At 38.1% G+C, this 23533-nt stretch overlaps 1 protein-coding gene across 2 annotated transcripts in view; it reads right to left on the bottom strand.

The window, feature by feature from the left end:
- Positions 1 to 984: 984 nt before the first annotated feature.
- SYCP1 (synaptonemal complex protein 1) overlaps positions 985 to 23533 on the bottom strand; it is a 180362-nt gene continuing 157813 nt past the window's right edge. For both annotated transcript variants that reach the window (XM_064282384.1, XM_064282383.1), the window contains 5 exons: positions 21248 to 21307; positions 17778 to 17957; positions 8268 to 8411; positions 1343 to 1432; positions 985 to 1241 (listed from right to left, as the gene is read on the bottom strand). In XM_064282384.1, coding sequence (XP_064138454.1) covers positions 1104 to 1241; positions 1343 to 1432; positions 8268 to 8411; positions 17778 to 17957; positions 21248 to 21307 — 612 coding nt within the window. In that variant the 3' untranslated portion in view covers positions 985 to 1103. The remainder of the gene's footprint in view (positions 1242 to 1342; positions 1433 to 8267; positions 8412 to 17777; positions 17958 to 21247; positions 21308 to 23533) is intronic.

The raw sequence follows: 23533 nt of genomic DNA on the forward strand, positions 1-23533 counted from the left end.
TATATATATTATTTATTGTCTATGTGACTCACAGAAACCCTGGGGGTGTAGTGGTTAAGTGCTACAGCTGCTAACCAAACAGTTGGCAGCTCAAATCTGCCAGGTGCTCCTTGGAAGCTCTACAGGGCAGTTCTACTCTGTCCTATAGGGTGGCTACGAGTCGGAATCAACTCGATGGCACTGGGTTTGGTTTTTTTTGGTATGTGACTCACTGGAATGTAAGCTCCTGGAAAACACAGGATCTATTCTTCTGTTTTGTTCACTGCTATATCCGCTGTATTTAGAACTCTGCCTGACTCTTACTACCCACTCAACACGTATTTCATAAATAAATGACGTCTTTCAAGAAGTCATGCTGGGGAGATCTTATTTCCTGCAACTAAAAAACATCTGTCAATTTGATAAATAAAAAGAATAATCAGAGCTGCTTCAAAAGTGTCAGATTCCACTAAAATGTTCTCAAGATTTGAAAAAGGAGTAATATTGTCAATCTACAAAGATTAGCTGTTTAAGGGACAGGAGCTAGTTGAACAGACATGGGGAATACTGGGTGGAGAGGAGGAGTGTGCTGTCTTATTAGGGGGACAGCCGCTAGGAGAACATAGCAAGGTATGTATAACTTTCTGTATGACAGACAGACTTGATTTGTAAACTTTCACTTAAAGCACAATAAAGGGAAGAAATCTATAAAGATCAGCTGTTTAGATGGCTTCAAAGAATCAATAAGATGCAATTAATTACACTCAAAATAGTTTAATAGTAAGAATAAAGAGTAAATCTCAATAATGTGGTCTTAGCATTCAAAGACTAACTTTGCAAATTTGAAAACTTAGCAAATACACTTTTCAAGAATACAAGAAAAGGTAACAACAAAATGTAATGATCTATCTGAATACACTTACAGTTTTTCAGGTAACATGTACTTATTTCACATTTAGGCCAAAATATAAAAATATAAATTAAAAAAAAAACCAAATTATTCATGTAAATGAAAAAAAAAACTCAATTTCCAGAAAAATTTGGCTCTTTGGAAAATAAGAATTAAAAAAATTAACTATAAATTTTATGTTGTTAGGCTCCTTAATCACACTGATTTTCTGAAACTAAACAAATAGCTTTTCTGCTTCCTTTAGCTTTTTTTTCCTATCCATTTTAGCAATTGCAGCCCAACGGTCCTCTGGCATCTTTCGCATAGCTCCAAACTTCACTGCGGATCCAGCGGTTGTTAGAGATGATGGGGTCTGAATACAAAACAAAACACAATAAAGTCTTAATATGTTTAATTAAAAAAAGAAAGTCCAGCTTTGAAAATTTGCTTTCTGAAATAAAATCGAAAAACTACCTGTTTTGGTGTTGTAACACGAAGTTGAGAAATTGGTGGATGATTATTTTTGCACAGGTTTTTAAACGTCTCTTCCTCTGAAACCATGCTCTTGGAGAAAGACACAGAAAAGTATAATTTGGGGAATACCATCATTAATATTATATCATTAAAATTCTGGCTACATATCAGATATGAAGAGAAGGAAAAGAAAGAGGGAGGAGGAACAAAGGAGAAAGAAGAAAAAAGTAGGAGAAAAAAGATGACAATGATGACAAAGAATTCTGCAATCTGCCAAGCAAGGACCTAGATCTTGATTCTATTTTATTCACGAAAATTTAACTCCTATAGCCAAGAAAATTACAAAAATGACCAAAAGCTTCAAGGGACTATGAAATGCATTTTTAGTTTTTTAGTTTTTAGTTTAACAATTGTGGAATTCTATAATATCAAAATTTGTTTATTGTGTTGTAAAGTTTAAAAAAGTAAATAAAATCATTCTAAGATCAGCTAAGAAATTGGCCTAAACTCACACTGCTAAAAAAATAGCAGGGAGTTTAAGCCCTTGGATGTTTGACTCAAAAGCCCTGGCCCTACCCATGCAAAACCAATGGCCAACATCGTTCTCAATTCAGAGAGGCTGCAAACATTCCCCTTGAGAACAGGAAAAAGACAAGGATGCCCTTTTATCACCACTCCTATTTAACACTGTGTTGGAAGTCTTAGCTAGAGCAATAACGCAAGAAACAGAAATAAAGGGCATCCAAATTGGTAATGAAGAAGTTAAATTCTCCCTATATGCAGATGATATGATACTATACTCAGAAAATCCACAAGACTCCACCATAAAACTACAGGAACTAATAGAAAGATTCAACAGACCAGCAGAATACAAGAGAAACATACAAAAACCAGTTGGATTCCTATACACCAATAACGAGAACGATGAAGGGGAAATCAGGAAAACAATACCATTTACAAAAACCCACTGCTGTTGAGTCGATAGCCCCTAAAAAAGTAAAATACTTGGGAATAAATCTAACCGGGATGTAAACCCATCCACCTATGGTCACCTGATCTCCGACAAGGGCCCAAAGTCCATCAAACGGGGAAAAAACGGTCTTTTAAACAAATGGTGCTGGCAAAACTGGATGTCCATCTGCAGAAAAATGAAACAGGACCCACATCTCACACCATAAACAAAAGATAACTCAAAGTGGATCAAAGGCCTAAATATAAAGCCAAAAACTATGAAATTCCTAGAAGAAAAAATAGGATCAATGCTAGAGGCCCTAATACACGGCATTAACAGGATACCAATCACAACCAACAACACACAAACTCCAGAGGATAAGCTAGATTAACTGGGGTCTTCTAAAAATTAAACACTTAAACGCTCATCAAAAAACTTTACCAAAAGAGTAAAAAGAGAACCTACAGACTGGGAAAAAATGTTTGGCTATTATAAATCAGACAAAGGTCTAATCTCTAAAATGCACAAGAAAATCCCATACCTCTACAACAAAAAGACAAATAATCCAGTTAAAAAATGGGTAAGGGAAACAGACACTTCCCCAAAGAAGATATTCAAGGGGCCAACATACACATGAGGAAATGCTCACAATCTCTAGCCACCAGAAAAATGCAAATCAAAACCACAATGAGATACTATCTCACCCCTGGGATTACTGGCACGAATCAATAAAACAGTAAACAACAAATGTTGGAGAGGCTGCGGGGAGATCAGAACTCTGATGCACTACTGGTGGGAATGCAAAATGATACAACCATTTTGGAAAATGATATGGTACTTCCTTAGGAAGCTGGAAATAAAAATACCCTATGTTCCAGCAACCCCACTCCTAGGAATATATCCTAGAGAAATAAGAGTCATCACACGAATAGATATATGTACACCCATGTTCACTGCAGCACTGTTCACAATAGCAAAAAGATGGAAACAATCTAGATGACCATCAACAGATGAATGGATAATCAAACCACGGGACATACACACGATGGAGTACTACACAATACTAAAGAACATCAATGTATCTGTGAAGCATCACATAACATGCATGCATCTGGAGGACATTATGCTCGGTGAAGCATGCCAATCACAAAAGGACAAATATTGTAGGAGACCACTACTGTAAAAACTCATGAGAAGGTTTACATACAAAAAGAAACAATCTTTGATGGTTACAAGGGTGGGGAGGGGTGGGGATGGAAAAACACTTAATAGACAATAGATACGCGGTAACTTTTGATGAAGGGTAATACTGGGGAAGCCAGCATACCCTGTACAAGGCAGGGCCATGGTAGCTCCACTGACAGACCCAAACTCCCTGAGGGACCAAACTGCTGGGCTCAGGGCTGAGGCGACCACGGTCTCAGGGATCATCTAGCTCAATTGGCATAACAGAGTTTATAAAGAAAATGTTCTACATTCTACTCGGTGAGTAGCGTCTGGGGTCTTAAAAGCCTGTGAGCAGCCGTCTAGGATACTCTCCTGGTCTCACACCTTCGGGAACAAGGAATAAGGAAGAAAACTAAAGACACAAGGGAAAGATTAGTCCAAAGGACTAATGGATCAGATCTACCATGGCCTCCACCAGACTGAGTCCAGTATAATGAGATGGTGCCAGGCTACTACCACTGACTGCTCTGACAGGGATCACAATAGAAGCTCCCGGACAGAGCTGGAGAAAAATGTAGTACAAAATTCTAACTCAAAAAGAAAGACCAGACTTACTGGTCTGACAGAGACTGGAGAAACCCTGAGAGTACGGACCCTGGACACCCTTTCAGCTCAGTAATAAGGCCACCCCTGAGGTTCACCCTTCAGCCAAAGACTGAACAGCCCCATGGAACAAAGCAAGACTAAGGGGGCACACCAGCCCTGGGGTGGGAAATGGAAAGTAGCAGGGAACAGGAAAGCTGGTAATAGGGAACCTAGGGTTGAAAAGGGAGAGTGTTGACATGTCGTGGGGTTGTTAACCAATGTCATAAAGCAATGTGTGTACTAACTGTTTGATAAGAAAGTATTTAGTTCTGTAAACCTTCATCTAAAGTTCAACTGAAAAAACAAGAATTAAAAATAAAAAAAAATCCCTACGTCTTTCTACTAATTCTCATTATATTTTCCTATACCTGGACTTCAGTTTAAATTGGTAGTTATTAGGAATAGTGATAACATGGGTTATGCAGCAGGCAGTCTGTGTTCAAATTTTGGCTCCGTGCCTTACTAGCTGCCATGGATTGAATTATGCCCTCCAAAAGTGTGTGTACCAATTGGGCTCTGGCATGATTCCCAGTATTGTGTGATTTTCCTGTTTCCTGCCTCTGTGATGTTGGTGAGGGAGGATGGGCAGCAGTTGTGTTACTGAGGCAGGACTCAACCTACAGGACTGGATTTGTCTTGAGGCAATCTCTTGAGATATAAAACACAGACGCAAGCAGAGAGACAAGGGGACCTCATACCACCAAGGAAGAAGCCCCAGGAGCAGAGCTCGTACTTTAGACCCATTGGTCCTTCAGAAGAAACTCCTAGTCCAGGGGAAGATTGACGAGAAAGACCTTCATCCAGAGCCAACAGAGAGAGCCTTCCTCTGGAGCTGATGCCCTGAATTTGGACTTCTAGCCTACCAGACTGTGAGAAAATTAATTTCTCTTTGTTAAAACCATCTGCTTGTAGTACTTCCATTATAGCAGCACTAGATAACCAAGACAGAATTTGGTACCAGGAGTGGGGTGCTGCTTTAACCAAACCCACTGCCATCGAGTCGATTCAGACTCATAGTGACCCTATAGGACAGAGTAGAACTGCCCCATAGAGTTTCCAAGGAGCACCTGGTGGATTCAAACTGCCAGCCTTTTGGTTAGCAGCCGTAGCACTTAACCATTACGCCACTAGGGTTCTAACAGATACCTAAAATGTGGAAGTGGTTTTGAAACTGTGAATGGATAGAGTTGCAACAGTGGCAGAGGACAAGCACAGCAGAGAACCTGCAGGGGCAGAGAAGCAGCAACAGCAGACAACCAGCAGCAGCAGAACAAGGAGACCAGTGTGAGATGGCGCTGGAGCTGACCCACGAAGAGAGCTGAGTGCCTGTGTGCAGGAGGCTTCCCGGCGGAGTACAGTGCCTCTAGGTACTTATCAGTGGAGCTACAGAGCTTTGGAACACTTGTCACAGCTGGGCAGATGTGGGCATGAGGCCCAAGGAGCCGAGAGGCCAAGAAACCAGGAAGCAGAAGCTGAGGAGGCAAAGAACACAAGAAGCCTGAGCTGCCTCTGTCCAAAAGGTATGGCCATGACCTCAGGGGTTTCAAAGGGCAGAGCCATGGCCTCTGATGTTTCTAAGGGTGGAGTTGCCACTCAGATGGAAGAGAATGGTGCACCTAAAGCCGAGGGAGCAGAGTTGCTGTCCCAGTGGGCCTGGAAGGCAGAGCTGAAGCCCAGGGCCGAGAGGCCTCCACTCATAATCTGAAAAGTGTGGCCAATACCTAGAATCTGGAGGGAAGGGCCATTGTGTCAATTGTCTCAGAGAACAGAAGATTATTTTCAAAGCTTTGAGGGCTAATATAACGTATTCTGCTGACTTGTTTGGTGCCTGTTATCCCTTCTTTTCCTCCAGTTTCGCACATTTTTAATGGGAAATGTCTAGCTTGGGCCTGTTCTGCCAATGTACTCTTGGAAGCAGATAATCTGTATTCTAGATTTCACAGATGAAGAGGAATTTTTGGATTTTGGACTTGGAGTTAAGACCTTTGCTATGATGTGATAAAATGAATATGTTTTGCATGTTGCAAAGTGTGATTTTTGGGGGGCCAACGGGTAGAATGTCATGGATTGAATTATGTCCCCCCAAAAATATGTGTATCAATTGGGCTGGGCCATGATTCCAGGTATTGTGTGATTTTCCTGTATGTTGTGTAAATCCTGCCTCTATGATGTTAATGAGCAAGGATGGGCAGCAGTTGTGTTAGTGAGACAGGACTCAACCTACAGGACTGGACTGTGTCTTGAGGTAGTCTCTTGAGATATAAAAGACAAAAGCAAGCAGAGAGACAGGGGGACCTGATACCACCACGAAAGAAGCACCAGGAGCTGAGTCTGTCCTTTAGACCTGGGGTTCCTGCAAAAGAAGCTCCTAGTCCAGGGGAAGATGCATGAAAAAGACCTTCATCCAGAGCCAACAGAGAGAGCCTTCCCCTGGAAGTGATGCCCTAAATTTGGACTTCTAGCCTACTAGACTATGAGAAAATAAGTTTCTCTTTGTTAAAGCCATCCACTTGTGGTATTCCTGTTACAGCAGCACTAGATGACCAAGACACTAGCTATGTGATATTGGACAAAGTACCTGTATGACTCAGTTTACTCATTTGTAAAACAGAGATAACAGTGTTGTCTATATTGCTACACCATGGAATTGTTATAACATATAAAAAATCTACGTAAAGTAGGGCCCTGAACTGGTTTTAAACAGATCAATCATGGCCAACTGAAACAAGGCAGGGCTTCCAACCGGTTTAAAGCAGTTCAGTCATGGCAGAGGGAAACAAGGGCAGCGTACATGTTGCATAGCAACCAGATTTCTTGTGCATTAGCTTTTGACCCAAGTGGGAAACAGGCAGCGGTGCCCCACTCAAAGATGGTGCAGTGGCTTTGAATGTGTGTCACTCTCCACAGCCCTGCCAATAATCCAATCTCCTGCATTAGGCTCCTGAAAGCTTTCTGTTCTGCGAGATTGGACTATTGGCTCCCGAAAATTTCCTGATGTGGGAGATTGGATTATTGGCAGGACTATGGACAGCAACACACATTCAAAGCAGCACAGTGGCCACCACCTTTTGACTTGGGTCAAAAGGCAACGCACAAGAGATTTGGTTGCTATGCAGTGCATACGCTGCCTTTGTTTCCCTCAGTCATGACTGAACTGCTTCAAACTGGTTCAAAGCCCTGCCTTGTTTCCTTCAGCCATGACTGGACCATTTAGAACCACTCCAAAGCCCTGGCGTAAAGTGATTAGAACAGTGCCTGGCACACAGTTTTAATTACTAAAATGTTAATCATTATCTATATAACAGGGGTACTGGAGAAAAAGCTCTATAAGTTACCTTCAATAATTAGGGTTTTAAGACTTCAACTACTCATTATTCCAGAAGAAATAAAAATAGAGAGCCCCAAAGCAGTGGAAAAACTTGAAGGATCTTCGAAGAGTGAGATTAATAAACGAAATGGCTTTAGCTGGAATTTTTTAAGTAATTTTGGTGCATTATTCCATTTAGTATGTTGAGTTTATTTATAAATTAAATGAATCTAGTAGAATCTCAATAATTCATCATTATGACTTTATAAAATACTTGTATGTGCGAATACACTCATGGTAGATTAATTACTGATACAAAGTATTAGGGGAGACAGCATTCTTAAACATGCTATCCTTAATGCATTCACTTTTTTAAGAGTGATAGAAATGTTAAAGTTTTCAATCAATATGTTGACACAGATACCAACTAATAAGTGATGTAAATTAAAGGAACATGTATAATACACAAAATAAAGAGGGCCCAGAAGAATAGAGTTGGTTGTAGCAAGATAAAAAATATTCACCTTAGCTTTTTTAAAGAAACAAAAAAAGAAAAGAAAATATGGTAAGATTTTCTTTAACATGCAGCTTGAAAACAAGGCAATGATCACTCATCTCATATGCCAATTATGTTATAGCTAGTATTTTCAAAATGCCATGTTTTCTGAAATTTGGGGGCAAATTATTTGAACTCTAATTTCTTTAAAATGCTGCAAAAGCACAAGGCTCTGTGTTATAGTAGAGTTCCCACGTATTTCGGTACTTCAATGATGGTTACCATGTCCATCTATTATACATATACATTAAGAAATAATGTAAACAAATAATAAATGTCACTTATTTGCAATTTTTACCAAAAGATCAGTTGTTTCTGAACTATCTGAATTAATATCGAATTCAAAGACCATTTTTCTCTTTTTATTACTCTCTTCGGTCAGTAAATTCTGGTTTTCCTTTGGGTGTATTTTTACTTTTGTTGGTGTCTTCACAGTATATGCCTATCAAAAAGAAAAACAATTTATTACACATCAAATAAAATGTATATCGTAAAAAAGAACTTAATAGACCATTTCAAGGAAATTTGAGGCTTTAGCAATTAAGAAATCTCCATTATTAGTAGCATGTATATGAGACAGAATTTTTGGATAAGAATTTAGTCCAGATGTTTTCAATACTAGAAATTTTAGAGATTTCCTCAAAAAATTTACAATAGTAAACTCTCTGTCCTTCTCTTCAACTTAATGAAGAAAGTGCATCAGAGAGAGCGAAGACTACACCTTCAGCACTCAACAAAATTAAGAGGGACTTTAATTTTTTTAATCAGACTAAGAACAAAGAAATGAGTGAGCTTTGCTCTATCTACAAAAATCCTCACTGCCTTACGAAAAAACATATTTCCTTATTTTCAGTTGGTAAAGTAACTCATATTGACTTAATATTTGGTAACTTGTATTATTCTGTAATTTTTGTAGTTAAAAATTATCTTTAAAAAGTAACATCAGTGATATGAGCAAAAATGGCAGAGTAAGGATCTCCAAAAACTCCTCTCTCCATTAAAGCAATAAAAATTATGCTAAAAATTATCAGAATCAACTTTTCAGAACTCTAGAAATTAACCAAAGGCTTGGAGAGAGTTTATTAGAGAAGCACAGCTTAATTTCAGTTAAGAACAGGAAACTTTACAGTGTTTTAACTTTCCTTAGTCCTATCTCCAGCTCTCCAACAGGTCTGATATAAAAGCCTACATTCCCAGTCAGCCTCAGAGTCACCAGAGGAAGTAGGACTGCACTGGAGATCTTTCAAAGCCTTATTCCCAGAGAACTGTCATTATTTGCCCTGTCTCTTGGTTGGTTCCCCAGAAGACCCTACTTACAATGTTATCTGTATTTGACTCAACTTGAACTCACTCACTTCAAAAAGCACTTCTCTGGGGATGGGAGAAGAGGAGCATTTGTTGAAAACACCTACAGACAAATGTCGTAACTTTGCAGCTGCTTGAATCAGTGATTCACAGTTCAGGCAAACAATGTTGCTGTTAGTTAACACTGAGTTGATTCTGACTCATGGTGACCCAATGTATGCAGAGTAGAACTGCTTCACAGGGTTTTTTATAAGGCTATGGCCTTGAAGAAGCAGATCACCAGGTCTGTCTTCTTGGTAGCCTCTGAGTGAGTTTCAACCACCATTCTTTCAGCTAGTAGTTGAACATTAAACCATCTGTATAACCCAGGGACTCCAGAGGCAAACAATAGACTAAAAAGCTTAAAAGGAAATTTGGTAAATAAGATGTCCATAAATAACCCAGTGCCGTCGAGTCCACAGGGACTTTGAAAAAGTCCATAGGGACTTTGAAAAGCTCTGACATTTCTAGAAATATAGAAGGCCATATGTATGCATAGGGCTGTTTCAAGCTCAGGAAAGACTTCAGAAGCTCCAAGTTCTCACCTCTGGCTGACCTTACGCATTTGCACAGGCAGAAATTCAAGGCTAAGGTAGAGTTGTCAAGTGTCTGGCTGAGCACTGATGTTGTATTCCAAAACACACATATACCCTCTCAGTAAAAACTGGGAGATTTAGTGGTTCCAGGCATTTAAGGAAATCCCTGTCCCAACATTAGCTGAACACTAAGCTAATCAAATAGAGAGTTTTGTGGCACTCACAAAAATAAAAAAAAATACAGAAAAATGACTAAACAGACAATAACAGCAACAAAAAGCAGCAACAAAAATAAACCATACAGAGAAGGGAGATTCTGATTTCCGGAGTTGCCACATTATAGTATATAAAATGTCCAGTTTTCAACAAAAAATTATGAGACAGTGAAACAAGTATACCCCATGTATACACAGGTTAAAAAAAAGCCATTACTAGAAACTATCTTTGATGAAGCCTAGACATTGAACTTATTAAACAAAGGTTTTAAATCAGCTATTTTAAGTATGTGCAAAGAACTAAAGGGTTAGCAGTTTGAATCCACCAGGTGCTCCTTGGAAACTCTATGGGGGCAGTTCTACTCTGTCCTATAGCGTCGCTATGAGTCAGAATCGACTAGACAGCACTGGATTTGGCTTTGGGTATTTTAAGTATGTGCAAAGAACTAAAGAAAACCATGCCTAAAGAAGTAAAGTATGAAAATGACATCTCACTAACTACAGTATCAATAAAGAGATTGGATTTACAAAAAAAGAATCAAGTACAAATTCTTGGGTTGAAATGTACAATAACTGAAATGAAAAATTCACTAGATGGGCTCAACAGCAAATTTGAGCAAGAAGAAGAAAAAACTGGCAAGCCTGAAGATAGGTCAGTTGAGATTTTCTGGTCTGAGAAACAGGAAGAAAATAGAATAATAATAGATGAACATAACCTCAGAGACTTCTGAGACATCATTAAGTACACCAATATACACATTAGGAGAGCCCCAGAAAGAATGAAGAGAAAGGGTAGAGAGGATATTTGAAGAAATAATGGCTGAAAACATCCCAAATTGGATAAAAAAAAAACATGAATATATACATTCAAGAAGCTCAACAAACCTCAACTAGAATAAACTCAAAGAGATCCAGACCTAGACACATCATAATAAAATTGTAGAAAGCCAATGACAAAAGGAATCTTAAAAGTAACAAATGAGAAGCAACTCCTCAAGTACAAAGGACCCTCAATAATATAATTACAGCTGATTTCTCATGAGCAACCAGGGAAGACAGAGGCTTATTCAAAGTGCTAAAGGAAAAAAGCTATCAAACATGGATTCTATACCCAGCAAAACTATCCTTCAAAAAAATGAAGAATTGAAGATATTTCCAGATAAACAAAAACTGAGAGAACTCATCACTAGCAAACCTTTCCTACAAGAAATAGAGTCCTTCAGCATGAAATGAAAAGACATTAGACAATAATTCAAATCATATGAAGAAAGATGGAGCACAATATAGGTAAATATAATATACAGCACAAATGTACTTTTGTTTGTAACTCTTATCTGATTTAAAACACAAATGCATAAAGCAATAATTATAATACTGTGTTGATGAGCTTATAATAGGCTTATAATGCATAAATCTATAGTTTGTATGACAGTAACAGGAAAAAAGAGGGGAGAGGCAATGAAGCTATATTAGAGCAGTTTTCTTTACTATTTAAATGACATTGACATTATTCCAAACTAGACTGTTTTAATTTAATGATGTTAACTGCAATCCTCAAGGCAATCACTAAGAAAATAAAGTATAGTAAAATAAACAAGGGAATTAAAACTGTGTATTAGAAAATATCTGTTGAAGATGAAGAAGGCAGCAATGGTGGGACAGAGGGAAAAAAGATATATCAAAAACAAATAGCAAAATGGCAAATGTAAATTTTACCTTATCAGTAATTACACTGAATATAGGTGGATTAAACACTCTAATATAAAGGCAGAGATTGGTAGAATGAATTTTTCAAAAAATGATCTAACAATATGCAGTCCACAAGAGAAACACTTAGATTCATTGACACGCATAGGTTAAAAGTAAAAGAATGAAAAAGATATTTCATGCAAACAGGAAAAATGAGGGGGGGAGGAGTGCCTACTAATATCAGTCAAAATAGACTTTAAGACAAAAATTGTGACTACAGATAAAGGACATTTATTAAGGATAACACGATCAATCCATCAAGAAGATATGACCATTATAAACATGTGAACCTACCAACCAAATAACAACAAAAAAAACAAAACCATTGCCATTGAGTCGATTCTGACACATACTGGCCCTATAGGACAGAGCAGAACTGCCTCTCCCAGACGGTATCTAAAGAGCAGCTTATAGATTCAAATTGCCAACCTTTTGGTTAGCAGCTGAACGCTTAACCGCTGTGCCACCAGGGCTCCAAACCTAACAACATAGCCCCAAAACACCTAAAGCAAAAACTAGTAAAATAAAATAGACAATTCAACAATAACATATGGAGACTTCAATACCCAACTTTCAACAATGGGTAGAACAGAGGCGGGGCCAAGATGGCAGAGTAGTTAGACACTTCTGGTGATCCCTCTTACAACAAAAACCCGAAAAAACAAGCAAAACGATTGTATTTATAAGCTAGGAGCCTTGAACATCAAAGGCAAAGTCAGACAGCAGACTGAGCAGCAGGGGGAGAGACAGACGGTTCAGAAGACAGACCTGAATCACCAGTAACCCTCAGGCACCATTCCCGGGAGTGACTGCTGCGGGCTGGTGGTAGCGTTTGGCTGCCGTTTCCTCAAGGAGAACCAGCGAACTGCACAGCCTACTCACACCTCCAGAACCAGAGAATAATGGCGCTCTTCGCAAAAGCTAAGTACTTGCATATATTTTACCACACCACCAGCCCCCAAGCTGGTTTCAGTGGCTGTTGATTTCTCTGTGGCTGAGACAGGTTCTGCTAAGCATTCTGAGCTATCCTCCCAGACTTGTAGAAGGAATAAATTCACAACTGGGGGAAAAGATAATCTGCCACCTCCACTAACCTGCGGAGCTCAGGACAGAAGTGGCTCTTTTCCAGGCATAAATGGTCCATGCACTTTGAATACCCTTCCCCTCTGCATGAATCTCTGCAGGCCTATTTCAGGAGAACAGGTCCTTGTTGGCAAACTGCAACTGTTTCAGCCGTGCAGTGGAGAGGTCGGTGTTTGATGTTTGACGCCACTTTGTCTATTAAACAGGGATTCACCTACCCACATCAGGGGCCTAAGGACTGGTGGCTCCACTCAGGTCACCCAGACGCCTGTGACAGGGGTCTAAGGATAACTGGTACCTCCCAGTCTTTACAACCGAAAGCACTGGGTGCCCATGGTCCATCTGCAGAACACACCCACCTGTGTGCTCTAGGGAACAGGGATGCACTTTCCTCACAGACACCTGGGGGAAGACTGTCAGCCTCCTGCCTTGTTCAGAGTGTGACCCCCTGCTGCAACCAGATACCAGTACCTACACCAGTCACCCCTGCCCCTCTAAGCCTGTAGGACAGATCCTGTACCACACACTTGATGATCAGCTACCTGGACACCTGAGCTGAATCCATACAAGTGAATGGACTCCTAGGCTGATATACCTGATAACAGCTCTAACCACCTGCTGACAGGATGTTAGAGCTTCAATGGTGAAAATAATCAAGTTAGCTCACTCAAGCAACCTATCTGCGCATATCGAAATAAAACAAAGCAAAAATCTAGGATACAGTAAGCAAACATAAAATAAATTAACAACTTACAGATGGCTCGGAGACAAGAGTCAATATCAAATCACATAAAGAAGCAGACTGTGATCGCTTCAACAAACTCTCAGAACAAAGAATCAAGGCATCTTCTGGATGAATGCGCCCTCCTGGGATTATTGGATGTATAATACAAAAGATTAACATACAAGAACTCTTTAAGACATCAGGAATGAGATCAGAAAGGAGATCAGGCAATATGCAGAACAAGCCAAGGAACACACAGATAAAGCAGCCGAAGAAATTTAAAAGGTTATTCAAGAAAATAATGAAAAATTTAATAAGATGCAAGAAACCACAGAGAGACAGCAATCAGAAATTCGGAAGATTAACAATACAATTACAGAATTAGACAACTCAATAGAAAGTCAGAGGTGCAGAATTGACCAAGTGGAAGGCAGAATTGATGAGATTGAAGATAAAGCACTTGGCACCAATATATTTGAAGAAAAATCAGATAAAAGAATTAAAAAAATGAATACACCCTAAGAATCATGTGGGACTCTATCAAAAGAAATAACCTAAGAGTGTTTGGAGTACCAGAACAGGGAAGGATAAGAGAAAATACAGAGAGAATTATTGAAGATTTGTTGGCAGAAAACTTCCCTGATATCATGAAAGATGAGAAGATACCTATTCAAGACACTCATCGAACTCCACATAAGATAGATCTTAAAAAAAAAGTCACCAAGACATATTATAATCAAACTTGCCAAAACCAAAGACAGAGAATTTTAAGAGCAGCGAGGGATAAATGAAAAGCCACCTACAAAGGAGAGTCAATAAGAATAAGCTCGGACTATTTGGCAGAAACTATGAGGCAAGAAGGCTATTGGATGACTTATATAAAGCACTGAAGGAAAAAACTTGCCAGGCAAGAATCATATATCCAGCAAAACTGTCTCTCAAATATGAAGGTGAAATTAGGACATTTTCAGATAAATGGAAGTTTAGGGAATTTGTAAAAACCAAACCAAAACCACAAGATATATTAAAGGGAGTTCTCTGGTTAGCAAATCAATAACATCAGATATCAAACCAAGACTAGAACACTGGACAGAGCAATCAGATGTCAACCCAAATAGGGAACTCACAAAAATGAAATTAAGATTAAAAAATGCTCAAAACAATGGGTAGAACAACTACACCAAAGATCAACAAGGAAACAAGACATGAACAACACTATAAACCTAGTAGCTATAACAGACATTTATTAAAAAAGCCACTCAACATCAGCAGAATACATATTCTTCTCAAGTGCATAAGTAACATTCTCTAGGATAAACCATGGTAGGCTATGATTTTCAACCACAATGGAATTAGAAATCAATAATAGAGGAAATTTGGAAATTCACAAATATATGGAAATGACACACTCCTAAATAACCAATGGATCGCAGAAGAAATCAAAAAGGAAATTAGAAAATACTTTGAGATGAATGAAAAAAAAAAAATGCAATATACCAAAACTTATGGGATGCAGCGAAATCAGTGCTTAGTGGGAAATTCATAGCTGTAAATACCTATATTAAAAAATAAGGTCAGTGTACAAAATGGAAACTCACAAAAAAAGACTAGACTTACTGGTCTGATGGAGAATGGAGAAACCCCAAGGGTATGGCCTGGTGACAACCTTTTAATTCTGTACTGAAGACACTCCTGTGGTTCACCCTTCAGCCAAAGATTAGATAGGCCCATAAAAAAAAAAAAAAAAACAATAATACATATAGCTCAACCACGTATACGAGACTAAACGGGCACACCAACCCAGGGGGTAAAAACAAGAAAGCAGGAGGGGACAGGAAAGCCATAGGAATGAAAATGGGGAACCCAAAATCAAGAAGGGGAGAATGTTGACACACCATAGGGTTGGCAACCAATGTCACAAAACAATAAGTGTATTAATTGTTTAACAAGAAACTAATTATCTCTGTGGACCTTCACCTAAAGCACAATAAACGACTATTTTTTAAAAAAATAAGATCAAGACTAAAGAGGCACGCCCATTAAACACAACACAGTACTCCACACTCAATTCTGAAACAGAAAAAAGACATTAATGGAAAAACTGTTAAGTCCAAAGTAAGTCTGGAGTTTAATAATCATGTATCAATGTAACTTCCTTAAAAAAAAAAAAATAATAACCCATTGCTGTCAAGTCACTTCTGACTCATACAACCTAACAGGACAGAGCATAAGTGCCCCATAGGGTTTCCAAGGCTGTAACTCTTACAGAAGCAGACTGTCACATCTTTCTCTTACAGAGCAGTTGGTGGGTTCAAGCCCCTAACATTTCAGTTAGTAGTCAAGGGTTTAATCACTACACCACTACGGCTCTTGTAAGTTTCTTAGTTTTCACAAATGTACTAAGGTAATATAAGATGTAATGTGGGCCTTTTCTGCAGAGGCCAGCTCAGAAGGCAGAGGTCTGTTTGCACAACAAAGAGGCCTACTAGCAGCAGAGAGCAGCTGAGAGAGCTGTCCTAGTTGAAAACTGTCCTGACTGATGAACTGTCCTATTTCTGAGTTGTATCCTGTTACCTCCATATTGACCCTGGTCCTGAGTTATAGCCTGTTTCTTCCCTAATAAGCCTGTGAGTTCTGTGTGGCCATTGCAACAAATCACCGAATCCAACAGAGAGTGCTGTAGGGGGAATGCCTGGTGTCAGAAATGATGAAAAAGTTGGAGAGTGGATATGTATGTCAGAAATCCACCTCATAGAAGCTTTGTACTAGTGCAGATTCCTATCCCTCAGAAATTTTAGCAATTCCTTATACCGCATCTAAAATATCTACACATTTTTCTTACATGTATTTCAATAAGCAAGATTATATTTTAATAAGAGATTATTCATACTCTAAATAATATGAGGAGCTCAGCTGAAACAGTGGTTAAAGCGCTTGACTGCTAACCCACTAGCCACCCCGTGGGAGAAAGATGTGGCAGTCTGCTTCCGTAAATACTTACAGCCTTGAAAACTCTATGAGACAGTTATCTGTCACATGGGGTCACAAGTCAAAATTGACTTGACGGCAACAAGAACAAATATACATAACTAATTCTATATAAATGCCTAAGTTATACAATTTACTAATTTTTATAATTTCCATGAGATAGATAATATTATATATATGAAAGGATAAGAGTGGGACTATTCCTTTTGCTCTGGGATTGTGAACCAGCCACAAAGCTGGGAGAAAAGGGGCTACTAACACGTATCCCCAAGAGCAACCTATGATTGAGACCAGATCCTCCTCTAAGGATTACTACAGGTGAAAGAACAAGCTCTATAATCACCAAACACCTTTCTCCTTTCCAGTTGTTTCAAGGAAACTGAGAGGAAAAGGCATGAAATCTCAGTTTAATGGGATGGAGACAGGTTGAGGCACTCTTTCCCTCAACTCCCAAGAAAAGTAAAGAGGAAACTCCAAGAATATTCTTACAGAGGCTAGGAGCGCCTTCAAGAAGAGGAGACTGGCACCTCATTCCCTAGTTGACTATGAACGTAGGCAACAGAGTTGCTTATATGTTCTGGCTGAGCAGAGGAAAAGGAAATTAGAGAGCAATGGATGGCAGAGAGGAGAGAGGAAGCAAAAGCAGAGCATCTCACACTGCCATTTCACATGGCAAGGCTGTGACTCCTGGATTAAATGGGCATTGTAGAAAATAACCTAAGACTAAGGCACCAGGCTAGTGCAACCTACACCAAGAAAGGTGGCTACTAATTAAAAGTCTACAGAAGCAAGATGATATGGGGTAAACAGCAGGGAGAGGTAAGTGGGGGTGATACTGGAAAAAGTCAAATCAGAACCAGATTTCCCACATCAGGGACCTATACATTAGTGAACGACCTGCAAGTTTAGACGAGCAAGATTGCGGGCAAATGTGGGCAGTGATTTAAAAAAAAAAAAAAGATGCAACAATTTCATGCTGATACCACAATAAATTTGAACTTTCAAGAAACTAGCTTTGTGTGTATGTGTGCGTGCATATTAAGTATACTGAGGAATGGAAATCAGGAGTCTAAATACCCTAATTAATTTTTTAAACAAATACTAGAAATGTCTTGTTTAAACCAAAAAAATAAAAAGGCACTGCTACCGTGGATATGTTAGCAACCAACCTTTGGTAATGGTGTAGATGAAGTACTTTTGGCAGATGTCCACAAGTAGTCTTTTTTATCTTTGGATTTACCATGGTCAGCTGATGTGACAGTTCTAGATACATTTTGTGAAGAAGCTGCTTTAGAATCAAATTTCCGATGACTTGTTTCAGGTGTTTCCAATAGAGACGTCTGTGTTTTCTGCATTGAACAACAAAAGTGAATTAAATCACCATTAAATGTCATTCTAATCATTTGTTTCTTTAATTAAAGTGCATCAGCTGGTAGAAATAACACTGAAGTAAACTAGAATTTACTCAGAAATTTATCATTAATTGGATAAGATTAAATAAATTACATTTATCCTCTTTGTCACTTTTCCGCAAAGACATAAGATGAAAATGGTATCTACTCTTCTCTGTCTTCACAGAGTTGCTGTGAAAACAAACGATGTATCTCAACTCTTGATATGACTAAAAGTTGAGGATTCTCTAAAGAGAAATCTCTATTCCTGGTGGTAAAAAGCCTTAAAGGTGGTTGAACATACCCTGCAATCACCAATAGCCCACTAAACCAGAGGACAATTAATTTTCATTTCCATTCATCCTCTCTCTCATGAATTCATACTTTTAGTCTACTATAAAATATCAGCATTTTACTTATCCACACAAAAAAATTTTTTTTTTTTTTTTTTTTTTTTACCAGTCTTACCCCCATCCCCTCCCCTCCAAAAGTGGAAAAAACTAGGACTATAAAGAACTAGAGGAATTTTCAGGAAAAATTGAGAAATAGATATTTGCTTCAATTGTGAAAGTAAACAAATTGCAAATTTACTCTAAACACTTAGACATTATTTCAACAAAGTTTCCTCAGGTCACCTTCTCTCTACTGCTGTATACAGCTGTCTTTAGCACCTGACCTAGATTTCTAGTAAAAGCTATAATAGTTGCTTTAGTAGGATCCTGCATGAAACCCATGCTCATCACTTTCTATTTTATCCCTTCTTTCAGTCACCACGGGAAACCCTGGTGCCGTAGTGTGGTTAAGAGCAATGATTGCTAATGAAAAGGACAACAGTTCGAATTCACCAGGCTATCCTTGGAAACCCTATGGGGCATTCTTGAATTGGAACTGAGAAGACAGCAAGGAGTTTTCACTCAACACCATCTCTCTGAAGATAATCATGGCAATCACAAGAGAGAATGAAGTACAAAAAAAAGGGCTACAAAGACAATATCATCACAAATTTGATGGTTTAATTTTCAGTGAGTTTAAATTAGGATGGCATAGAGTGCAGGATTAAGAGGCAACTATTTTTTTTTATACCATAAAAACAATGGACTAGGAGCCAAGTTATATGTTCCTTTCTCCTGATCTTTCACTATCTTGCATGATGATTTGAAGCAAATCACCAACTACCTAAGGGCTTAAATTTATACATCTCTAAAATCAAGGGGTTAAATGAGATGATTTGTAAGTTCCTTGCTCAGTTCTAGTCATCTGTCATTTCATAATCCTTTTTCTAGCAGGTGGGAATTGTGGCGCCATTTTTTCAGAGTTGCATTTCTGTATTCTTTTCCCTACATTTCTATATCTGCTCTCTGGAGTAATCAGAGTCACACACACACATCCCACCACCTTCAAAATGTAACTGCTTTCATGGACAAGTTTTCCTTCCTGAGAATGACAATTTAGAGTCACGGCACCATCATGTGGCCATGTCTTGGAGATGACATTTGCCTGATTGCCTAAAAGAAAACGCACTCTATTCTAAAATACTGAAATATCCCTTTTCATAATACATCAGGAAAATGTACTTTCCTATAAGTTATTTTCTGGAAGTTACACTTCAACTGATGCGTGTATACAGAACACTCACAATTTTCTCTGTTGTATTTTTTTAAAACAAACAAATCTGGTACTTGCTTTACAAATACTATTTCATCTAATCCTCATAACAAATTTAGGAGATGGGTACTGTTATTATACAATTATAGATGAGGAAACTCAGGCATTGAGAAGTAACTTGCCCTAAATCAGAAATCCTATTGGAAAATCTGATGATGAGTAAGGATGGTGATATTTCAATAGTTTTGGCAATAAAGTATAGCAAATAAAAGCGTAGCTAATTTTTTAATCATTTATTTTATCATTTTCCCATTATTTTCAACATATGTACCCAGGGCCCCATATAAAATAAAACATTATTAATCTACTTAATAAGATATAATTACTGAAATTATATATAACTCAAAATAACTAAGAATATGTGATACATACTTTCATGACATGAACACATTCTATATTTAGAAAAGAATATTGGAGTTTAACCCATTTATTTTCATCAGACACTAAGACTATAACTAGCTCTGCTGGCTGATTGTATTATGACAATAATTTCTCCAAAAATAATGTGCTCAATCAAGTATCTACTATAGTGTCTGGATATATGAGACATCTAATATTCATTTAGAGATTCAATCTTTCTTTCCTTCTTCTTCTTTGAACCCAAACTTGATAAAATTGTAACATTTTCTATACCTTATAACTGAACTGTCTCCTGACTATTCTGATTGTAATTTCCATTCTAATTGTAACCAAAGCAATACCTGTTTTCTGTGGGAACTTAGGAGACTATGCCACTGTGTATGAAGAGTACACTTAATTATTTTAACCAAAAATTCCAATCAAAATTGTTCTATAACAATCCTAGATTGCCAAATGGGTTAGATGGTGAGGGATATTCTTCTTCCCAGTACCTGGTACATCATTTTCATGTGAAAAGAGCACTATCAGAGCAACATTTCTAACTTCTCTCTGTTTCCTTAGTGGAGGAACAATGATTTAAAGTAGTTCATGAATTTAGAAGGAGAAACTGGGCATATATAGTTCAGCCTCTTCCTTCCTTTTCCTGTTGGGAATCAGAGGAAGCACACTCCTGCTCCTTTATGCCATAGGTTTTACAAAGGCAGGTCATCAAGTGGGTAGGCCTGTCCCAGTCCTGTTCTACCTGTGACAGAGTAGGTAAATCTGTTTAATTTGGCACTTCAGAATTAGTAAATTCTCTTGCTACAGATATAAGCCAGATTTTCCAATATTAGTTACCTAATCTAAAGATAGGGAAGAAAACATGTAATTTATCAGGTCCCTTCACAACTCAACATTAGACATAATCTAAATACAAGCACTAGAATTTTTAAGAAAAATATTGGAAATTGCTCAAGAAACACTGAAGCACCTAATTTAAGATAATACTATAAACAGATTAGGGAGAGTGACAAAATCTTCCCTCTAAATTTCCAAATAACAAATGCTTTAAGATTTTTAACTAATGTCTTTTCATTAATAAACGGCAAGAAACAATTTAAGAAATGAAACTGTGTGAAATATTTAGAATGTTCTTTTCCCACATATGAATAAAAATTATTTCTAAGCAGATGTTAAAAATATTGGTTATAAAGAAAACTATGAGAATTATACGCAACTCTTACCTTGTCTCTTTTGTCTTTGAGAATAACTGTGTTTTCTTTTCCCTCTCTTTTGAGTTTTTCCTATTAAAAATACAAAAGAACATATAACATAAATCATTACTATTGTCACAAATGAATATTCATATTATCAAAGTAATAGTAATTATAAAAAAAAAATTTTTTTAATTAAAACAAAACAAGACGACTGACCATTAAATCTTATAAATTAATGGGAAAAAAATTATTTCCTTTCTACCAAGGTATGTTACTTGGTTTCGATTATCTTTATGATTACTCTGATCTTTCAAAAAAAATTTTTTTCTCTAGTGTGTATTTGTGGAATGTTGAGTAACTCTTAAAACTATGAATCTCAACTTTCTCACTTACAAAATAAGTGGATAGATCAGATTATTGGGTAAGAGGGACACACAGCTAAACTATTCAAAAAGAGTTACAAAGAGGTCTAAAATATTACGGCCCATTAGAGGTAGAGTTCACTTTGTTTCTGAGTGTTTAGAAAAGGTGCATTTTAGTTGGACCTTGAATAAAGAACATTTTCAACATGAGATAAACAGGGGGGTAAGGAGTAAAAATAAAGAAAAATCTGAGAAGCAAAGATAATCATATGACTAAATACATAAAAGTATAAAATATTTAGTAAATAACACATCCCTAGTAGGGTGTATGTACGAAAGTAGGGTGTCTGGCCTACTGAAAAGAATACATAGTATGCCTGTAATAGGACACTCATCTGTGAAACAGAATTGCTATAATCCCACAGTAAATCCTTTGCCATCAAGTTGATTCCAACTTCATAGCAACTTCATGTGTGTCACAGAAGTGTGCTTCATAGGATTTTCAGCTGCTGAAATTTCAGAAGTAGATAACCAAGCCTTTCTTGCAAGACACCTCAACATAGAGTCAAACCTCCGCAACTTTTCAGTTAGCAGCCAAGCGCCTTAACCATTTGCACCACCCAGAGACTCCATTATAGCCCCAGGAATCCTGAAAGGTCTTAGAGAAGGAAAAGCCTCCCAGTTAGCAGAATTTTAGGCAGTCAAATTTTCCTTGCCTAAGCCAATATCTATCCTCTCTGAACGCTTTATTTACACCATAGTACCTCCCCCACAGTGTTGCTACTGACAGAGAATTCACTTCACCATGAAAGCAGCAGGCAGTAAGCTGATGTAATAGTATTCACTGTTCTTATTATGTATACTATCATCCACCAATGGTTGATCTTCAACTCTAGGGACTACTGGGGTCTACTCCCAGGGGCTGGAGTGCTCTTTCTCAAATATATTCTCTAAACTAGCAATACTGCATTGACTCTCTTACAGGTAGGGTGTATCTTGCTTACTAGAGTTACAGGAGGGAGAAAACAACTCTCACAACCGCTCTGTCTCTACAACTCTTGACTTTTTGCTTGTCCGGAGATCTTAGTACAGTATGTTCTGATATAACACATGTTTCTGAGGTATGAATTAGCTCATACACAAATATGTATCCTTGGTGGTGGCTAACTGATTGTCTTAGTCATCTAGTACAGCCATTAACAGAAATACCACAAGTGGATGGTTTTAACACAGAGAAATTTATTTTCTCACAGTCTAGTAGGTTACAAGTCTAAATTCAGGGTGTCAGCTCCAGGGGAAGGCTTTCTCTCTCTGTTGGCTCTGGGGGAAGGTCTTTGTCCTCAATCTTCCCCTGGTTGAGGAGCTTCTCAGGTGCAGGGATCCTGTGTCCAAAGGACGCACTGTGCTCCTGATGCTGCTTTCTTGGTGGTATGAGGTCCCCAACTCTCTACTTGCTTCCTTTTTATTTCTTAAGAGATAAAAGGTGGTGCAGGCCACACTCCAAGGAAACTCCCTTTACACTGGATCAGGGAGGTGACCTGAGTAAGGGTAGTATTACAATCCCACCCTAATCCTCTTAACATGATGTACAATCACAAAATGGAGGACAACCACACAATGCTGGGAATCATGGCCCAACCGAGGTGACCCATATTTTTGGGGGGACACAATTCAATCCACGACACTGATTATGAGTTTTTTAAGACCAAAAGACATGAACAGCCCACCGGGGTCCCTATTTAATCTGAATAACCAAAATATTCTAGTTCTGTAAACACAGGATTGACTTGAGCCACCACAGTAGAAAATTGCAGCCCTGTATCCAGACTTCAGACTTAAATTAATTCCCAAATGAATAAAAAGGAAGCCTAATACTCATGTGGAAGAATTCTGCAATAATATCATAAATACATATTGCATCTTTCCTACTATCTTCTGCACTGGGAAGATA

The sequence above is a fragment of the Loxodonta africana genome, chromosome 3 (genome assembly GCF_030014295.1).
Source record: "Loxodonta africana isolate mLoxAfr1 chromosome 3, mLoxAfr1.hap2, whole genome shotgun sequence".
NCBI classification, from domain to species: domain Eukaryota; kingdom Metazoa; phylum Chordata; class Mammalia; order Proboscidea; family Elephantidae; genus Loxodonta; species Loxodonta africana.